The sequence below is a fragment of the Patagioenas fasciata genome, chromosome 15 (assembly GCF_037038585.1).
Source record: "Patagioenas fasciata isolate bPatFas1 chromosome 15, bPatFas1.hap1, whole genome shotgun sequence".
Classification (NCBI taxonomy): domain Eukaryota; kingdom Metazoa; phylum Chordata; class Aves; order Columbiformes; family Columbidae; genus Patagioenas; species Patagioenas fasciata.
In genome coordinates, this window is record NC_092534.1 from 10,309,363 (window position 1) to 10,329,964 (window position 20,602).

The window sequence follows — 20,602 nt, forward strand, 5'->3', positions numbered from 1 at the left end:
CAGATTAGCAACATTTGTATCACGTAAACTGAAAAAAACTTATTAAGCCTTTTCAAAACGCAATCTGAATATGTGACAGACAGTAAAACTTGTTCACAAATATCCATATTACACATACAAACCAATTCCTCACTCTTGTTAAAACAGTCTTTCGAACTTCTCCCAGATGAAGACCCAGGATCAACAAATCGGATAAACACCAATAAAGTAGCAGGGAAAGGAGACAGCGTAACGTTACCCTGCCATCTTGGATCTTCACCAAGGATCTTCTCAATCATTGCCTGGCTTGCTAAAATTCCTGGTTGTAGGTCAGGAATGCCTTCACAGCATCCCAGCTGCCCATTCTGTAAGGTTTCCTGTGCCTGATGTTCTCTGGAATGGGGAAAAGAAAGTAACACTGCTAAACGGTATAGCTACAGTAACCCCCTCTGTCACAGGTATAAACCTGGGCAAGCCAATCACAATGCTGTCATTTAATTCAGCTCTTAACAAGCCTAAATTGTAAAAGGAAATAAATTAACCGTATTTCTGACAATTACTTGCACTGAAGCTAGGAAACAATTTTAAAGAATAACCATGTCACACAAATCAAAGAGAATACATGGAATCCTGCCTCCAACAGTGGTCAATAACAGATGTCTACAGAAGAGTATACCAACAGGGCAAGAGTACACTGGTAATGCCCCAGAATGCTGTTCCAGTGTCCAGAAAGAGATACTTTCGACCCTCTAAGGCTTCAAAGCTCTCTGGGAATTTGCGTCCCTTACTACCGCATATATACAGACTACTTTCTGTAGCCAGAGCTCCCCTTCCGCCCATTTATAAAACCTCCCAACACCATGGTTATCTCCTAGCTTTGGACACAGCTAAAACTCATACCTATCACGACCCTGATTCATAAAGGACCATATTTCCCTAGTAACTTGATGATACAATAGAGAAGCAGAAATTAATACTGATATCTTATACATGGAAAAACACAACAGAATTAAAAAACCCCACATGAGTAGGCAAAATGTCAAACATACAAGCTGAGAACTTGAAAGATGGCTTAACCAAATCATAAGTTTGTGAATGTAAAAAACCCATGCAAATTTACAAGGCATAAATGACAAAAGGCAGACTATCTGGTCTTTCATCAGTTGTAAGAACTATATATGGTTCCTGAAACTGGAAATTACAGAACCTCAGTACTTGTATTTCCCAGTGTGCTTCTATCTGCTATTGTGATGTACATTGAATTGTATTCTTACGTTTACAGTTACAGAAGCATGTATATTTTTCAAGCAAAGCAGAATGAATTTTTCTGGTATGTAGTGATAACAGACAGGTGTTATTTCCTGCTAATCAGGCTGAAGAATTTGAAACAAGGCTACCTTATGTCGTATACTGGTGGTCTAAGGTCATGTGGGCCATGAGCAAAGGCACAGTGAATTCCATTCTTCGCACAGTGACCCCGGGCATCTGTTTCATGAATGCATGTTCCAGTCTTGTAATATCTGAGATGATACTTCCTTTCTGTATCTCCTGTTGTTCGATGTAGGTAAGGGCAACTACATAATAGAAAGAAGAAAATTAGAGAATTGCTTTGAATTTTGTTTCTAATAATTTCATTCTGAATTATGCTATATCTCTTATTAACTCAAAACAAGTAACTTTGCAGGATTCTTCAAATAAAAATTGTCCCAAACAAACCATCATCACAGATCAGCTTCAAAATAAAAAACACTAATCTATTTCTTAGTTTCTGCTAAAGTTGTAAGAACTTACAGCAGGATGCTCGTGAAAATATTATTAATGAATCTAGTAAGTACCCCTGTAAGCAACAACATCATCTGAGCTAAGGAATGACATCCTCCATACTGATACAAGTTCAAATTATTTCCACACTAATAAGTACAGGGTTTTTTTTTAATGTTATCACCATCTAAAATCAAGGGCTACTTGAAGCATGGTGATTTTTTTTCTGCTCTTTACAGACACGGAACTTATCGAATAATCTCAGAGGAAATCTAAAACAACTCCTTTATTAAAAGGAAGAGAACAATTTTTACATCAGCAATACATCTTTGTACATATACTAACCATTTTCCAGACACAACTATGTGAGCTACAGTCTATACTTTATAATGGCTATCATGTATGGATTACAATTCCAACTACCAATAGCAAACAAATTTTTATTTCCTGGCCGTTTTCTCACATTTTTTTAATTAGAAGGCCTTCCTTGCTTCCATCACTGCAGATGAAGATAGCTCCTCTGACATACAACCACAATATACCCAGCTCCTCTATACATGCCACAACATAAGTCCATGGAAATGCAAACACTACTCAACTAGCGAGACAACTAACAGTGAACTCCTTCCTTTGCTTTTTCTCATTGGAAGCATCACAGAATAGTCATTCTCCTTTACTACACAGCAATATTCACAAAACTTACAGAAGTTTACAATCTTGAAGTCACCTCTATACAGCACAGTTTGCACTCAATTTGAATTTCAGAGTTGGCTGGAGAAAAAGAAAACATAACGGAACCAAAAAACCAAAACCAAAACCAAAACCAAACCAAACCAACAAAAAACCCAAACAAAAAACAACAACAAAAACACAAACAAAAAACCCAACCAACCAACCATGCAGCAACTATACTAGCAGAAATGTGCCAGAACAACGCTATCAGAAAACCAGGTTCTTATGGTATGTTTTAAAGATCATCACAATGCAAATTCCTAGCTCTAACTCTACGAAAGCCTAAAGAATACATGCTTGTATAAAGGTCTGTGTGCCAAAAATTGACAAAACACTTACAGAAACCTGTTTTCAAATAAACTGCAGCAGGACTTTATCAATCATTTCTACTAAAGAGAAATTGGCATCTTTCCTTAATTCCATTGATAATACTATAAATGCCTAGGACTGAAAGAAATCACTTACTCATCTCCATCTGGGCAGATTCCTGTAGTCTCATCGTATTTTGTACAATAAACATCTGGACTGTAGTTAAAAGTCCCATCACGCCTTCGTATAGGTCTACGACGACGCTGATTTAGGAAATGCCAATGAAAACAGGTAAATGGTCTGTGCTGGGCACACTTGTGCTGCAAAAATAGGGGGCACTGCTCTGTCCTAAATTCCTTTAGATACCTAAAAAAATTAAACTGTGTTACAAGTTTATCTTATTGGAGGCACATTTTTTACAGTATTAACAGGGCACTTGACAATTCAGTGTACATAGCCCATGAAAAATCGTACAAATGTACCTGCACAACGTTTCAGATCCTATGCACAATTTACTGGTTAGCTGTTGAATACAAGTGACTTCATTTTTTTATGACAGATGCATTACTAATAAAATACAGTGGAATACCTGGCAAATTATACTATGTCTTGTAACTAAACTGAAATCAAATAAACACATGAATTTAAAAAGCACAGTAATTAGACTACTGTTCTAAGTAACCATCAAACAGAGATTATAAATCCAACAGGTTACTTGAATGAGCATTTTTATTGCTTGCTACCACACAAAATAGTCCTACAGGCAGAGGCTATTTTAGCTAAATACCACATCTGCTTTAAACATTAGTCCTTAATCACAACATTCCCAGAATGTGGACATGCTACATAGAAAGCTAGAGGGTTACAAGAGCTTTATGAGGGTTACCAGGGGCTATGAGAGGGCTTCAGCAAACTTATATTAGTAACTGTTACATTTGTGTTGAGACAGCCTGGGGTCTTTGAAAGTTACTTGAGTGTTAGTAAGGTAGTCCTTCATTAGCACACAGGGCATATAAGCTAGTCAGGAACTCTGATACTTCTTTCCACAGGATATCAAGATCATGCCAGACTACGCATGACTCTGGCACTTGTCAAAGGATGTAAGACAGCACTTCTTCCTGTCTCAGTGTATCTATCAGTCAATTTAGCAAGTTCAGTACATTGCTAAAGTTATGGAGAGTTTGCAGAGGAAGGGGTATATAGGCGCTTTGCAGAAGAATCTTAGAGTTCCCAGAGGCCTCTACAAGGGTGCAGCATGTGGGACAGGCTACGGGGAATTGAAGATACAGGGAAAGGAAAGGATTACAAAGAGGAATAAAAGACATTTTTTTGTTCTCAGTTGCTTAAATTGACACATGAGGGACATAACGACACTGATGAGGCATGTCTTTAAGTTTAGAGAACTATCTCTACACAATCCAGGATTGTGGGGAGGGAGGGAAAAAATAGCAGGGGAATAGATTTTTTTTATGTTAAGGGCTGTAGCAGTATCTAGGTAAGTGGTTACATTCTTGTGGTCTTTCTGAGAGTGCTGGACATGTGAGCTTATAGAAGTGATGATATGGGGAACTGGAGTGATGGAATGCTACAATTAAGTGATATACTATTCTGCATTTCTGGGGAGCACCTGGTCCTACATGAGATGGGCTGTCATCTGTGCTAGAGGGCTGCAGGGACTTCACAGCCTGTATCAGAAGAAAACAGGCTTGCAGAGAGAACGGTGAGTACGTGGGAGCTGTCTTTCAGTACGGGGAGGTCTGCAAAAGTTCTCACAGAAATGTCCCAAGGACTCGACCGGAGGTTGGCTACGCAAGGCTTAGCAGAAGTGGAAAGACTGCTGTCGTAGCTTGAAAAGACAAGTCTCGACGTGCGAGACGGAGCTGCGGGGCCGGGGGTCGCAGTGCGGACCAGTGGCACGGCCGGGGCGGCAGACGCGGGAAGGCGCGGCCGGCACTCCGCCATCAGCCCTGCCCGGGCCGCCTCCGTCTGCCGGCACAGAGCGCGGCTTCCGCCTGGCGACGCGCGGAGCCGGAAGAGGCGCGCGGCGGGCCGGCCGGGTCGGGCCGTGCCTCACAGCCCCGCCGCCAGCGCACAAGGCCGCGCGGAGCAGGCCCAGCACACGGGCGGACCCTGCCCCTCGGGTCCTGGGGCCCTCCCCGCGCGGCGCTGGGGCCCGAGGAGCCTCCAGGACGCGGTACCTACGTATAATGCGTCGGCTGCTCGGTCTGCGGAGACGCTCCGGACACAGCGCTCCGCGATACCGCTTTGGAAACCGACGGCATCTTCCACGGCGACCAAGAAGGCGCAGGCGCAACCCCGTCCTGCCGGCCCCGCCCCCCGGAACGCGACCCCGCCGGCCCCGCCCCGCGCAGAGCCCGCGCTCAGGCCACCTCGCAGCGGCTGGGGGGACACGGGACCGGGGGCAGCGCCGGAACCGCCGAGCGGGACCCCGGGCTCCGGAAAGGTGTCCTAGGGCAGGCAGAGCTGCTCCTGCGGGTCCCGCTGATGGCCCCACGCTCCGTGCTTCGAACTGCAAAATGCTACAGACAAACGTTTTCCACGTTTTCCAACACCTTAAAAGCAAGAGACTGTGAGTTTTACAGGTGGACACTCTTTATTGAACACGTATCACATCACCCAAAAGTAAGTCACACACGAAGGGACGGCTTTTTATTTCCTTACAAAGCAGTATGTTGCTGGGTTCATCGCTTTAATAGAACAGGGAGAAAGCAAGCCAATCAGAAACAGGCATTACACCTTAGGTCGATATAAATAAAATCCAGGGTCACTCCTTTATTTGCCACGACACTCCCATGCACCTACCTCACTTGTAACATTCTACTGTAATAAAAGTTGAACCCAAGAAGGTACCAAACCAACTGTACCCATTTACTAGGCACCATCTGGTTCAACTACAGTGACTCCACAGCAAAATCAAAAGCCACGCTGGTGCATTACTAATCAGCAGTACTAGGCGAACGTGATGCTAACTCCGTTTTCTCTGTAGCTCCAGCCTGTCTTACTAGCTGCTGCTATGTTTGTGGGGTTTTTTGTTTATTTGAGGGTCTTGTTCTGTTTTCTTGTTTGTTTGAGCTTTTAGTTTGTTTCTTAATTAGGAGTTCTAATGGCACAAAAACAGCTTTGCATTTTTACATTTAAAGCTTAAAAAATGCCTTAACCTTTGAAGGGAACTAAGTCGTATTAGTAGCTTAGATTCTTCCTCTCCAATGAAAGTCTCTACTGTGCAAGTTTGAATATCTATGAATCTGTAGGAAAAAAAGACACTACATTGTTCAATGCAACCAGGAGGTTCCTCCCCAATATAACAGAATCCAATAACTTCAGTTCCCTGCAAAACCCTCTCCTAGTGGTAATGATCACTTAAACTGGACATGCCTAAACAGTTATAGTCCAGAAAGCAACCACCAACTATGCATTAAAGGTTGAAGGTAGTTTATACATTATTTAGTAAATTACAAAAAGAAAAAAAAAACAGAGCACAAAGAATCACATAGTAATGATTCACACACAGTTGCCTTCAAGTTGAACACAGTTTGTGACTAGCAAAACACCTAATGAAGGTCACCTTCAGCAATTTTACAGACTTACAGCTTTGATATTTTAATACACTGGGCATGTAAGCTAAATGATCCATAGAAAAAGAGATGGGTTGTATAAAACGTATCTTCAAATGCAAGTTGAATGACAATACATACTGTTCATCCCTACTGTGCAATGCAGGAAGACACCACTCCTTGCACTACCGGTGTAAATTACTAAGCTAACGATACATGAAGGAATCAAGCTTGCAAGATAAGGCTGTCGACAGGCTGGGGAAACAAGTTTTCCCCCTGAAGTGTCAGTACAGTTTTTAACCAGGTGAATGCCAGCGAACTCTCGGCAGCTCCTCCACGGCAGCCGCGCTCCCGCCCTCATTTCTCCTCCTTCAGGGGAGCTTTGCCCTCTTGGGCCACATCTACAGAGTCCGCAACCTGATCGAAGAAAAGCGCCTCCAGCCGCTCATCGACCTCCGTTTGCTGCCTGAACACACACCAGAGCAGCAGCCCCGTGCACAGCAGACTGAGCGGCAGCACCTTCGCCCACGGCCTCTCGTGGTCGCTCCCCATAGACCGGCTGACGGTCCACACGCGCGGACTGGCCTTGCTGGCGGAGAACGGGATGGGCCCCCTGTCCTCCGGATCCGCGTCCTCCGGGCCCCGCCGCTGCGCCAGCCACCTCCGGGGCCCGGGCGGGCGGAGGCAACGCCGCGCCCTGCAAAGACACACGGGTCCGGGTCAGGGCCAGGGCCGGGCGGCTGCACGGACCCGGCAGCGCGGAGCCGCCGCCACCCCGGCCCCGCCGCTCACCGCGCGCCGCACAGCGCCCAGCTCATCCCGCCGCCGGAAGCGGAAGCGCAGGTGCGCGGTCACGGAGCGGACAGCGCCCTCGGGCGTCCAGCGGCTCCTACGGCAGCGTTTTCACAGCTGTATTCCGTATTACGTTCTAGCTGTTCCCTTAACACCGCTATTCTTTTAGAACAGCCTGCTGTTTTCATAGCACCTGTCTGTCGGATCCTGCACACCTTTCATTTCATCCACCCACTGCCCAAAGCTGACATCAGCCTCTGAACACAGGCCGAGCGGCAGGTTACACACTGCTCTGCAAGAGAACACCTCTGAAGCCTGTAGAGAGAACATTTTAGCATGCAGATAAAGTAAGTTCTTAATATTCTATTTATTACCTTTCATACAACATCTTACAGCATTGGTCTTGAACTATTTTGTATTTACACCACTCATTGCCATCTTTGATCAAGGAAAATAAAAGCTGGCACTGGAAACACAGAATCTGTAAATCTATTCCCAACACCAGCCTTAGCACAGAAGTTTCACGGATGTTCTCAGAACCAGCCAACTTCTCCATACTGGTGAGCCCTTGCTCCATTACATTCCCTTTGCTTTAGAGCAGAAAGTCAGAAAGCCAAAAATACTTGCAAAAGGTAAAACATCTTAGTGCCATGACACATGTTCAACTCGCTTGACATCCCCTGTGAACTTGCTGTTTGCCACCCGAGCCTCTTCATACGGTGTCATTCCAAATCCCTGTATCGCCGTGCAGGTGGTCGTCGTTCTTTGACCCGTTAAGAACAGTTGTCACTGCTGTTGCCAGTTTGTGACTTACGTGTTCAACACTGGTATTTTCAGCTGTAATATTAAGACATCAGTTATTCCTGCTTTTACACACCAAAACATTTTTGTCAAAGAATTCACTAAATAGTTTTGAAATAAGTCATCTAGAATAAGTTGTGAATTCTGCTTTTGATTATACAGTTCTCATTTCCAATAACTAAATGAACTACCAAACAGGGAGGAATACTGTGCAAGTTACATACTCAGTAGTTCAAACATGCAGATAAAATGTTTTACAAAAATTCTAATGTAATGAGTTTCTCGAAACAAAAAGAAGAAAAAAGTCACTAATTGTAAGCTAATTTAATTAGCTCAAAGTTTCCTTATTTTCTTGAGGTGCCAATTCTGAACATAAAAGGTGTAAATATATATTCGGGGAAATTAAATCCTCCTTAGACAAACAGTTCATGTAATAATGGGCACAGTGGACTGGAAGGAATGGGAGCTGGGGAACAAAAAAACCCCAACAACAAATCACAACAAAACTTCTCTGGATTTAAACCAGAATAGTCTTGCTTCTTCATGGCCAGCACCAAACAGTCTTTCCTTCTAAAAACCGCACGTGATATGGTACTTACCTAACAGAAATCAAAGAGGGGAAAAAAAGCTGACTAAGAACAGATAAAACCAAATCAAATATACAAAGAACACGTCTTGAAGAAGTCAGGCCTTGTGGTTGCCTATGCAGTGGAGTTACTTAAAAGATGCTTACGTGCAACAAATGCTGTAACAGAAATTCCATTTTTCTTTGGCACCTTAAGTACTAGAGACAAACTTCAATTACAACAGCAGTCAAAATTTTTCTATAAAGCTAAAATTTCAAGTCATCAACAGATTTTTTTGGGGAAAAAATGAGTCTTCTTGATCAGGAATCAAGACCTAAGTACTCATTAAAAACTTTTGTCTACTGAATTTTACCTCCATATTTGACAGATTATTTAATTCTTGCTGTGACTGAAAACAACATTTGGGTATTCACATTCTGAATAGACAATAATGAAAAAAGAACAATACCAAAGAACTCACCAGTATTTCCATTGTATGCAATACCATGCTGACTCAATAACTCTTTAAGTTTTTTTATTTCTTCAGAAAGTTGCTGGTATTCCTAAGAAAGAAAACACATTTAAAATGGCTCTTCCACTCTCCAGATGCATACAAACAATGGGAATTTATACAAAATAATGGGTCCATGCACAGCTTTGAGCTTGGAGCTTTTGACTTAAAAGATCTTAAACAATAAATTGCTTATTCCAAGAACAAGGTTCAAATTTCATAAAAATATATATTTCTGTATGTTGCCCAAACAGGAGAGAGCTTTTCCTAAGCCCGAGAATAAAAATTAGGAGTGCTTTCAGTGACTATTTTGGATCTATCCTCTAAGTAGCATTTTACCACAGCACAAAATTTGCATTCGTAAGTTTGCTACAGGACCAGCCTTATTGATTTTTTTATATCATAACGCTACAGTTGGAAATTTGTCACCTCCTCAGTTCTTGACCTAGTAAATTCAAGTTCTCAGTTTCAGCGGTTTCTGTTAACTGACAGAGCCAGGGATTCCTCAGCACTTCAGAGACTCAAACCGTATATCCAGAATCTTTAAGAAGCCCCAATTTTTTATTGCTTTAGTTTTTATACAAATAAAGAAAAAACAAAAGATTCTGTGGTTACCAAACCAGCCAATTTGATGACAATTAAGCTATGATGAAGCCAGAAAAAGTAGTATGAATTAATAAATACTGTATTGTTAACTATTGAAAAAAACATAGGTGACTGTTCCAGCTCCTAAGAGTACCACATTAAAATGGTAATTTTTATATTAGCATATCCAGCTTAACCACAGTTTATTTGGTTATGTTCAGGAATCACTATGTGGTGTTTTGTCTTTGCTACATTTTCTAACAAAATGACAACAGCAGCAGTGTATGGGGATATAGCGGAAGATCTGGCGAGATTAGTTGAATATAAATACGCTCAAGTGACTTGCACCTGTCTGTAGAAAAAGCACATACATCACACTAATTGTTTCACTGACCTTGTGGGCTTGATGAGTAGAACCTCAGCGTTAGATAACATAGGCCTGTGAGAAACTCCAGGCACCTTATCACTATGGCTGAGATTCCTGCTTTGTTGTGAGAAAGAGCGGGAGGCTGCGCCTGCCTGAAGCCTTGAAATACAGGCGAGCTCAGCAGGCCCAGTGATCTTCCAGCAGGGCTGAACAGACCAGCGCCTGCGGCCCCGCTTGTGTCACCTCTGCCTGGGAGCTCAGGTGCAACTTTGGAGATCCCCCAACAGAGAGGTAACTAAAATAGAACGTGCTCTTTGCAATGCATTCGTGGCCTCTGGCTCTTCTTGCAGTGTGCCTGCGTATGTGTACACAAGTAGCTTCTTTGCATTATAATGATTTGATTCCCTTCCATGCTCTTTTTCTGATGTTCAGCTTGCACTCTTTTAGGCTGAGCACACCTTCTACCTCTATTTTCCCCAGTTCAATTATGTTGCAGAAGGACTGTTCACACACATGGAAGTCTCTCAGAAGCGGACACAGCATCGATCATTCTGCCTTTTGCCCGTGTGATAGCCAGTGCATTCTGACACAAGTCTGGATAATTATCTTCAGAGAAAAGTGTCACCATTCCCAAGGCTGATTACACATTTATTTTCACTAGTTATTCCTCCCTATTCCCAGACTGATATTCCCCAGGAACAGTACTTACAAGGTGTTAATATCCCAAGCACCTACACCAATTCCTACACACCCCCCTCCATCTTCTTACTGGGCATTCAGTTGTGCTGGTTTGGTTTTGACTTAAGGGCTAGAATAGATATCAAATCACTCAGTATGCAGACTGTTACATATTGAAACCAGAAAATACAATCCCCTGAACAGATTTCAGCTGAATCCAGAGTATTTACACAATGCTTTCGCACAGATCCTGTTGTACATTAGGAAGGTGGCAATTTAATTCCACATTGTAAGTATTACGCTCTATACCTTACTGCACTTCTCCACGGTTTCAAATTCCAGACTTATTTTCTTATCCTGTTTCTCAACTTCCATTTCTTCTGTCGCTTTCAGAAGGCCGGCTTCCTCAAAAATCCCTCTCAGTATTTTTTTGTATCCCTAAAAAAGAAAGTTTCCAAAAGACAACAGATTAATTCATCTGACTCTCATCTCTGCTTGTAATTTGCACTGACCAATACAATTCCTCAAATTTCACTGTAGAAAACAATACAAGTTGATATAGCAGTTACAGAGCACAAAATTTGCTGTTTGCCAACTGCAGAATAAAGGAGAAACTGCAGAAGCCAGGTTTGGCTATTTGACAGTAATGGTTCTCTACCAAACAGAGTTAGAAAACATTAACAAACCTGCTCAGTTATTAGTTCATCATACAGAAGCTGCTCTGTTTCATCCCATTTCCTCTGTAGTGCTTCAGTCAGAGTTGGATAAACTGAAAAATGGAAGCCAAACCACGTAAAAACCAATAGTGCTCTTCTGCATTAGTAGCGTGCATGCCTATTTGTTTTAAAAATCTGTTTCTATACAGGACATGGTCTCTACTGCTTTTAAGAGTTAGACTTAAATTCCATTTCACTCATTTCAAGTTTCTGGAGAATGCCACCAACCAAAATTTTTCCTGTTCTTTCCATCTAGAAGGTCTCGTGTATCTTTGGTGAATGTAATTCTAACTGAGCTCTCCCTTTTTGTAATGTGAGTAAATGAGCAGATACTACACGGGTGATTCCTACAACCAGTCCAAAAAAACGGAAAGAAATCCCTCACTGGGTCTGTCCTAGCAGTGACAATTTATTTGAGAAACACCTACAAGCTATAATGACTGGGATTTAAAATACACTTCATATCATATGTTAGATTTAATACTCCTCTATATCAAGTTACAAACTCAACCTAAACATTCTCACTCTGAGGCCGGTGTAATCTGCCAGCTGCTCCACTCACAAACCATTTTCTCAATCTTACCTAAAAGAGAGTGGGGATGGCACACGAGAGGAGTCTCAAATGTCAGAGAGTAAACACAAGTACTTGGCTCAGACACATAAGCCAATTTATTACTCTTTCCACAAACGAGATGAACCTAAACATCAGTAAAAACAAAGATGAGTGAAACACGTCCGCATAAAACAGGGCCAGCAGTGATGATCAATTTGCTGTCTTTCAACACTAGCAGATGCATTTCTGTACGTACTGTCATGTCAAAGCTTCCAGTGCTGGCACCCACAGAAAAAGAATCATAACAAACACAGCTTCAAATTATTTTATCAAATATGAAAATCGATTCCTCTAACGGGAAATGATGCCCCCACTTATCTTTGTTTCTTGGACTCCCAAGCACCAGATTTCCAGCAAGAACGAGGGTAAAAAGGAGGGTGAACAGGACACCCTTCAGAATCCCATCTGACTTGTGCATAATTCACTTAGCAGATTTCAGTTCTGACTAACGTGCTAAATAAAGAGAATAGACATCTAGCCTGTAGAAATTTGTTGTCATCTTTAAACCTGCAGCACCAGTATTTCCTGTCTGTTCAAAAGTAAATGCCAGTGAAAGATTTGAATCAGCATCACAGGTCATACAAGAATAGTAATTCTTTGTGCAGCCCCTATGGGAGATAAAGCTGTTAACAGACACCTCCACTACAGTGCAGAACATTTTCACCTTGGCCAAGATATTTTGCCCCTTGTCCCATCTTCACTTTAGTTATTATTCTAGCTATATATCAGTCTCTTAAATATTGTATTGTCACCGCTCATTGTAATAGCTAAGCATCTTCTACGTGGAGAGCAGCCTGTTGTGAACTATGTGATATCACAGTATCACAGTATGTTTGGGATTGGAAGGGACCTCAAAAGATCATCTAGTCCAATCCCCCTGCTGGAGCAGGAACGCCTAGGTGAGGTCGCACAGGATATCTTTAACTCATCTTCACAATAACGTTACCAGGGAAGGAGGTTTAATTCATTGTATCTGTAAAACTGTGTAACATACCAAAACAAGGTAGAAAAACATTAATGAATAAAAGAATAAAGGACACGTGCAACTTGTGTGCCACACATAGGTCAAGTATCAGATGCTGTTCCCTGCCCTTTTAGTTGAAGAGTTCCTTGGCACAGCCACTGTTTTAATGTGAAAAGGAACATTTTAATCACCCCACAAAGTAAGAATTTTTACTTTTTCTTTAAAATGTACTCACACCACAATCTGTTTCTCTTGTTTTAACCTTACTTAGCTTCTCACCATGCTGTTGTCCACTGCCTAATTCTTTTCCCTCATTTTTCCTGGATGTTCTTAGCACAATAGGCTGGCATTGTGAATTCAGCAAACAGCTCTTTTTCCTGACACAAATTACAAAGCACTTCAATGTTTCAGCCTGTAGTGTGTTGTGAGTGCGTACAGTCATGCTGTCTGAATTAGCACAGGCCGGGTTATTGTACCTTTGTCTGTCTGCTCCTGGTTTCACACGAGTCTCCTTCCCTCATCCACATTCCAACAAACGTGTTGTTTTCTATTTCCCATTCATGCCAGATTCTGAAAAAACAGGACATTATTTTATTCTAAGTTACTGGAAAGAAAAAGGTGAACACTCAGGGAGAAAAACAGGAATACCCTTACACCATCTTCAATATAACTGTACATATTTCATTTTTGTCGTCTTAGTATTTCCATTTCCTACAGCCCAAACCTTGTAACGAGAGTAGTTTGTTATCCAGGCTGCTATACAGGGAACATGAACATTACTTTGAGAACACAGTTTTGGATCAGCTTTCCATTTGCAAACATTTTGCTCTTACAAATCTGTGTTTAAATCCAATAAAACACAGTTTATAGATCAACCCCGCAACAAATTCTGTGACGCTACGTGCCCTGTGCAACTTGGACTATTTGCAGGACTTTTAGTGCTTCTGAGAGCACCTAAAAAACCAGCCTCTACTTCTGCTGGTCCTAAAGCCATAGATGGTCTCGGCATCTTGATGTACCCTTTCCTTCTCATATTGGGTCACTAATTATTGTCCGCAAAGGGAAAAGAGAGACATCTACATACAAAATATTTAGAAAGGCAGTAATTTTAAAGCAGTGCTCTGGTTTATAATTAAATTTATTTTAGGTCTTATGATTTGGATAGTCTTGGGTCTTTGAATACTTTGGGATACTTTTCGGGTCTACATTGAGTCTTATTACCTTTTGTTAAATACCTTTGGCACAAAAAGCACTCATTTCATTTTGTAAGGTTATTTTCAACTCAGAGAAAACAGTTAGATAAGAAATCATTGTGAATATAATGTATAGCTGTAGCTATACATTACTGAATTTCTCACATGAACACATCACACTTGCAGCTGGCACTTGGTTATTAATCAGCCTTCAGCTAAAATAGAACGTTAGTATTTATCACCAAAAAATCTGCATTTTTTTAAGACGGGGTGTTTTTATGCATAATGTCAACTACAATGACCTCAGCTGACCAATAAAAGAACCATAATTTAAAACTCTCCTTTTTGACAGTCTATAAAATGGTCTGCTAATAACATAGGTAAAACTTAAAGGTCTAAAAAGCCTCACCCTAAAATCCCACTATAGGCATTCCATCGAAAGGTTTGCTCATGCTGAGTGACGTTATGGAAAGGACAAAACTCATACTTGTACCTTAAAAATAAAAAGAAAATAAGATGTTTCGGACAAATAAAAACCTATTTCATTCCTAATAAATGTATAGAATCAAATATTGAAATCCATTACTCACGTGGATTCCACAAAACTGAAACACTTGCCAGCAAGCCTAAAGAGATGTGCAGGGCCTAAAAACACCACAAAATGACATCGAGGAAGAATAATATATTGGTTAAATATAAATATGTTACTGTCATGACAAAACTGCAACAAGTATGTAACAAATCTGGTTTTCTGCTGTGCGTACGGAAATGTGTATCTTCCATATGAATTACTCTAAGTTCCCACTAATGCTATATTGGTTTGCTTCATGATCTTTAACATTTTTCATCTTCAACACTGAGTGAAACAGATAAGTCTCTTCCTCCAACAGAAACAAGAAACTTGTATACAAACCAATATTTGGAGGCCAAATCCATAAGAGAAATCATCAGTGCAGATCTTGCCAAAATCTAACTCTGAAATCATCACAACTCCTGCTTGGCAGCTGTGTGTCCCCAAAGGCACAGAAACGCCTCGAGTTTACATGAGTAAAGCCCATGTGCTCAGAATGTTGACAGTGCTGCACATTTAAGTTTCACTGAGATTCTCTGATCAGAATTTCTTTTCCCAGTTTGCCTGCACAGCCTGATCCGGTGGGCGTTCAGCACGGCAAACCTGCTGTCAGAGAGCTCAGCACTTACAGCTCCAGTCTTGTAGACCATCATTCCAGCCTTGCTGACACAGGAATCCAAGGCAGGTAACTTGGCATTCGAAAAAGGGTCAAAAGTTCTGAACTATGCACTACAGGGACATTTCGGTGTCCCTTAAGGTAGTTTTGCAAGGGAATTATTAAATGTTTGCGAAGAAAGGAAAACAAAAGAGATTACAAAGCAAATAAAATAAAGCCCCATCCTGGATTCTAACCCTCCACCACCAGGATCGCCCACATATTTTTCCCAAATATCTAGACAAGCAATGCTAGAAACAACGACCAAGCCACTGGAATCACACCCTCCGGAATGCCCCAATCCCTGGGACACTGGCAGGTTCTCCTTCCCATGTGATTTTTCCAGCTGCATGATTTTGCATTTCATTCCACAGATTATCATAGGCTTGGCCAAAGGGTTTGCCCCTCAATAACACGCAATCTGTGCCATAGCAATCAGGATGCTTAATTTCCATGATGCTCATAAAATGACAGGTAAAATTAGGCTCTGCATAAAGTAGACAACTAGCACTAAATGATGAAAACCGTACAAAAAAGGCAATGCTTGCATATACCTGATAGTGCAGACGGGGACATCTTTGGCTGAAGCCTATTTGTTTGAGGCAAGAATGGGTTACTCAACCTTTCAAAAGAAGGAAAGTTAAACCTTTAAGGCTGAATTACGGATCCGGCCACGGTCAGATCCTCCCCGACCGAGAGCCACAGCGGGGAGCGGGACCCCGGGGCCGGGTGGGAGTGGCAGACGCACCCGGGCCCGGCGGGGCCGCGGGACGAGGCGACTGGGCGGACACGTACCCGAACGTGTTCGGCTCCTCCACGATCTTCATCTTCCCCGCCGAGGCGAGACCTGCCGGGCAAAGAGCGGTTGGCTGCGGCGGGCGGGCCGACCCGCGCCGCACCCGCTGCCCCGCGCCGGCCCCCGCGCTCACCCAGCGCCGCCAGCAGCAGCCGCGCCGCCGCCATCGCCGCTTCCGCTGGAAACGGAAGAGCGCGGCGCCACGGGGCGGCCGCTCCGCCCGGGCGAGGCCCATGGGACGCGGCGCATGGAGCGCGGCCGGCGCGCTGCCCCGCGGAGGGGCGGCCGGCGCGGAGGCCGCGGCCTCGACAGCTTCGCGGCGGAAGCCGAGGCCGCGCTCAGAGGTGCGGGGGCGTGCGGGGCCGGGGCCGGGGGGGGCCGCGGGCGCCGGGCCGGGCACGAACGCGCTGCTGTTCGCAGCTTGTGTGGAAGGCGAGGGGGACGCGCCGGAGGCGAAGTTCCCGTGTCCTTTGGCGATGTGGGAGCTCGGACACTGCGATCCCAAGAAATGCACCGGCAGGAAACTGGCCCGGAAAGGGCTGCTCCGCACCCTGCGCCTCCGCCAGAGATTCCCGGGGCTGGTCCTCAGCCCTCTGGCCACGGAGTACGTGTCTGCGGCCGACAGGTGAGCCCGGTGCTCGGTTCCAGTGCAGCGTTCCGGTTTAACCACCGAGGCATGGCCAGAACGGTGCTACGGAATAGGTTTGACCTTCCTGTTACATTACACTGATGCACGAACATGAGAAATAGAGCCATTTTATTAAATCAGGTGAACATTTTTACACAGCTGGTAGCAGGTTAACTTGCTCAGAACCAGAGGCCCATAGCTATTATATCTTTTATGATTCCACACTAAAGTTCTTTGGCTGGACAACACAGTTCATTAACTATAAAACTTATTTGGTGGCAACTTTGAGAACTCTTGAGAGATGGGCCTGCAGAATTTTTATAGAGATGTATTTACTGAGAGAAAAGATTAGTTGTTAGAAGCTAGCCAAGAACCTAAATCTGAACTTTGGTGTATTTTTAAGAATGTGAACATTACTATTAACCACACTCTTCTGTCAGTTTTAAACCTCGACTTTTTTACATTCAGTTTGAAAAATATGGATAGTTGTTTCTCACCACGTGTGGTAGGAGGAAAAGCATCTGGATTTTAGATCATTGTAAAACCTGGGTTTTGATTGACAATTGGGGAGGTTGTATGCAAATCTCTTGCCAGTATAAAGTGGCAATTGTAATTCTCACTTCAGCTTATCAATACAACGGTAACAATTTTTCAGATGCGGTGATGTTTCTTTTTCAGGCACATCATTGCTCAGAGTGGCATTGCAGTCATAGATTGCTCATGGGCCAGATTAGAAGAAACTCCCTTTAAGAGAATGAGAGGAGGTCACCTGCGGCTGCTGCCTTACCTGCTGGCTGCAAACCCCGTGAACTACGGCCGGCCCTGCAAGCTGTCCTGTGCCGAGGCTTTCGCTGCAGCTTTTTGCATTGTTGGTAGGTTGTGTCTGGTGTGAAATAACTTACCAGCAACTCTTACATCCTCAGTAAATCAGAGATGATCCACGATAGAATCTACTGTAATGCTGTTCCGCTGGTCATCACGTTACTGAGTTTGGAACCAAATTGTCCAGCTTTCTTCCAAGTACTTGTATCTGGTAGCGTGGAGGTATCTGGGGGGTGTTCAGGTCAGCTACTAAACGGGACACATAAACCAGTGGTCCTGGTTTTGTCAGGATGGCGCTTAATGTTAGAAAAACTGTTAAAAACCACCAGACAGAGCATGAATCCTTATGCACCTTTGTCTTAAGAAGAGGCAGCAGCTGTTAGTTAATACGCTGGGTTCTAGTTAAAAACAAAAGAAATTGCCCCCTGTGATGTTTTACACACTCATTACAGAACTTTCTTGCCAATTGAAGAGACACGCTCTACTACACTGCACACAAATCTTCTGAAAATACTGTATGTATAGTTACTGTCTTATCGAAGGACAGTGGGAGCTAGAGCTTTAATCATTCATTACCTGTACAAAATACTTTTCTATAACACTGAGAGACTATGGACTTTTATTTGAGTCAGATATTTCAAGTTAAACTGAAATTTGAAAAGATTTTTAATCCTTTAAACGTCTGAATCCCTGAACACCGAAAATACACTGGCAACCATATCACTGTTGTAGTGATATGTAGGTTCATACTGAACTTAGAAACCTGTAAGCTGAGTGAAATCTCACACTGAAAAAGAAAACTGATGATTTATTTTCTGCTTTAGGATTCCCAGAGCTGGCCACCATTCTTCTACAGAAATTTAAATGGGGTAAGGCTTTTATTGACTTGAACAAAAATCTCTTGGAAAAATACGCAGCTTGTCATTGCCAGGAAGAAGTGCTGAGAGTTGAAGAGGACTTCTTAGCCAGTGTCCAAGAAAAAAAAGATGAAGAAATAGGTAAGACACACAGACACACCTCCTTTTCCAAACTTAGTTTTCTTATGATCGCTTCCTTTAACTTCATGAAAATATTGACAAGGTAGAAGATGAGAGCTTTGTTGAGATGTGGTGTTCTTTCTTTACATTGTGTATTCTTCTTACAAGAAAGTCTGCCTGTTGTTTTTAACTAAAAAAGACAAAAACAACTAAAGCAACTGAATGCATATAGTAGTGTACTCATAGCTTAACTGTGAAGTACTTACCCTGATTAAATTAAGGATATTGGAGAACTAAGCAGTAAAAAGAAAATCTGCCGCTTCCTCATTTTATCTACAGATATTAAAAGCAGAGTATGAGTAGAATAGTAAATCAGGACTACAGGAGAAATACAGGCACACAGCCTGAGAGCAAGTTAGTTATAAATAAACCTAAGGAAGACCTTTAATGGACATTTATACAGTCCCTAATCAAGATGTTTTAAATCAGACCTATAATGAAAATAGCTTATAAGTACAGTAGTTTATTCCTAGAGTCTTCCAGTGACTTACTGGTATTCCCATATTTCAGGCTCTATTCACAGATGAGTGCTTGGTGTCAAAAAAAGCCAGATCATATGATCAAGAACACGTGAAGAGAGATGCTCCTAATTAATGTTCTCCTTCACAGTGCTTAAGTCCCATAAAAACAGGCCAGGGGATCACACTGTAAGGAAAGGGTAGTTTCTCTACGACGTGCTATGCTGAGTGAAATAATCCCATTGTTTGGTGGAAGGCTAACTATTGTTAAATTGAACTGAAGACAGTTGTGAAGGGGCAGCACAGCTCCCCCCGCAGCCCCACACTGTCCTGCCCTGTCTCGCTTTCTGAGGTAACAGCTCTCCCCAGTAACTCCAGCCCTGCCACGCTCAGCAAGAGCTGAGCCTGGCCGGCTGTACTTCACTTCTCGGTAGACATGGACTAACTAGCCAGACCTTTTAGAACTACACCGTTCTGAGAACATCCATGTTTTCTTGCCAAAAGCCTTAGAAATCAGTGTGTAGTCTGACTGCCCCGAAAGAGCTACTGAGCCCCTTGGGGAGGGTGGGGGACACAAAAAAGAGGGAAAAGACTAGAAAAGGGGACAGGACTTGTTGTCCGCCCCTGGTTTCTGACCAAGCTGCGGTAAACTTAACAGAAAGATAAACCAGGCTTCCTATGCCTTCCCCTCCCTGCCAATAATCTTATTTTATAATGAAAATGAAGGTAACCATTAAAATATGCCATCTTCATCAATATGTATGGGTTTTTTCCTTCCTTTTCCAGATCCATTTGATGTTGACTCAGGGAAAGAATCTTCTAATCCCAACAGACCAATCAGTTCCCCAGGGTAATGAAAGTTAATTTAAATACTGTTTTTCTCATTTTAAGTTGTTTTGCTTTTATAACTAGAAAAATGTTTCCAGGGTAGCACAAAGTAATGAAGAATCGGAGGAGGAGAGTGTAAGCACTGCAGATGATGCCACTGAAAGCAGTGATGAGAGCAGTCCAGAAGATGACGGTACTGTAAAGTTGCTGCAACAGCCAATAAATGAACTATTTGAAAAGTAAAAACACATTCCACCTCTAAACCCCAAACAGAAAACCTCATATACCACAAGAACATAAATAAATAAATGACAATCCCCAAGAGTTGTAACATGTTGCATAAAGAAATTTTCCTGTGACCGGTTAGTGTGGTTTGTTAACTTGTAACTTGGTGCTTAGCAAACACATTACTTCAGGTGAACCTCAGGCTATATGTGGATTTATAGGTCTATTTATGCACAAACGGCTTTAGGTTATTTAATTTTTAGATAATTGTTTATGTAATGCTAATTATTATGTAAAGGGCCTGAAGCTTTGATACAAGTTAAAAACCCCCTGTATTCTAATCAGTGTAATCATACACATATTTTGAAGGACTGCAAATAATGAGGGTGTTGGCTATTCTAATTTGGGGGAATGCTTTTATCTTACAAAGCTCATGATCA

The 20,602-nt window shown here is 42.5% G+C and overlaps 4 protein-coding genes across 10 annotated transcripts in view; 1 reads left to right on the top strand and 3 right to left on the bottom strand.

Moving 5' to 3' along the window:
- UNKL (unk like zinc finger) overlaps positions 1-5,100 on the bottom strand; it is a 34,543-nt gene extending 29,443 nt beyond the window's left edge. For 5 of the 7 annotated variants that reach the window (XR_011741433.1, XM_071815059.1, XM_071815058.1 and 2 more), the window contains exons 1-4: positions 4,984-5,100; positions 2,938-3,147; positions 1,377-1,553; positions 239-372 (exon numbers count right to left, since the gene is read on the bottom strand). Coding sequence is in view for 6 of the 7 variants with exons in the window: in XM_071815059.1 (XP_071671160.1) it covers positions 239-372; positions 1,377-1,553; positions 2,938-3,147; positions 4,984-5,063 (601 nt within the window). In the remaining variant the exon portion in view is untranslated. Of the gene's footprint in view, positions 1-238; positions 398-1,376; positions 1,554-2,937; positions 3,148-4,983 lie in introns of those variants that run through there. The other 2 variants (XM_071815060.1, XM_071815061.1) reach the window with 2 other exon arrangements.
- Positions 5,101-5,376: 276 nt separating this feature from the next.
- Positions 5,377-7,452, bottom strand: UQCC4 (ubiquinol-cytochrome c reductase complex assembly factor 4). The gene is made up of 2 exons (XM_065851061.2): positions 7,149-7,452; positions 5,377-7,053 (listed from the first exon to the last, which is right to left on the bottom strand). The coding sequence occupies exons 1-2, from the start codon at positions 7,172-7,174 to the stop codon at positions 6,714-6,716; spliced, it is 366 nt and encodes a 121-aa protein (XP_065707133.1). The 5' UTR covers positions 7,175-7,452; the 3' UTR covers positions 5,377-6,713.
- Positions 7,453-7,496: 44 nt separating this feature from the next.
- GNPTG (N-acetylglucosamine-1-phosphate transferase subunit gamma) lies at positions 7,497-16,380 on the bottom strand. The gene is made up of 11 exons (XM_065851058.2): positions 16,298-16,380; positions 16,164-16,215; positions 15,923-15,990; positions 14,733-14,787; positions 14,552-14,635; positions 13,426-13,519; positions 11,956-12,070; positions 11,343-11,425; positions 10,966-11,094; positions 8,997-9,078; positions 7,497-7,985 (listed from the first exon to the last, which is right to left on the bottom strand). The coding sequence occupies exons 1-11, from the start codon at positions 16,329-16,331 to the stop codon at positions 7,861-7,863; spliced, it is 921 nt and encodes a 306-aa protein (XP_065707130.1). The 5' UTR covers positions 16,332-16,380; the 3' UTR covers positions 7,497-7,860.
- TSR3 (TSR3 ribosome maturation factor) lies at positions 16,352-20,296 on the top strand. The gene is made up of 6 exons (XM_065851056.2): positions 16,352-16,508; positions 16,585-16,789; positions 17,471-17,664; positions 18,439-18,612; positions 19,896-19,959; positions 20,036-20,296. The coding sequence occupies exons 1-6, from the start codon at positions 16,412-16,414 to the stop codon at positions 20,178-20,180; spliced, it is 879 nt and encodes a 292-aa protein (XP_065707128.2). The 5' UTR covers positions 16,352-16,411; the 3' UTR covers positions 20,181-20,296.
- The last annotated feature ends 306 nt before the right edge of the window (positions 20,297-20,602 follow it).

Coding starts and splice junctions, on each gene's coding strand:
- UQCC4 (XM_065851061.2), bottom strand. CDS start 7,174: ATGAGCTGGGCGCTGTGCGGCGCGCG. Junction 7,054..7,148: donor TGGGCGCTGTGCGGCGCGCG/GTGAGCGGCGGG, acceptor GTGTCTTTGCAG/GGCGCGGCGTTGCCTCCGCC.
- GNPTG (XM_065851058.2), bottom strand. CDS start 16,331: ATGGCGGCGGCGCGGCTGCTGCTGGCGGCGCTGG. Junction 13,520..14,551: donor GCCTATAGTGGGATTTTAGG/GTGAGGCTTTTT, acceptor CTGTTTTTTCAG/AATCTGGCATGAATGGGAAA. Junction 7,986..8,996: donor TGCATACAATGGAAATACTG/GTGAGTTCTTTG, acceptor TTAATATTACAG/CTGAAAATACCAGTGTTGAA.
- TSR3 (XM_065851056.2), top strand. CDS start 16,412: ATGGAGCGCGGCCGGCGCGCTGCCCCGCGGAGGGGCGGCCGGCGCGGA. Junction 16,509..16,584: donor AGCCGAGGCCGCGCTCAGAG/GTGCGGGGGCGT, acceptor TGCTGTTCGCAG/CTTGTGTGGAAGGCGAGGGG. Junction 17,665..18,438: donor TGCAGCTTTTTGCATTGTTG/GTAGGTTGTGTC, acceptor TTTCTGCTTTAG/GATTCCCAGAGCTGGCCACC.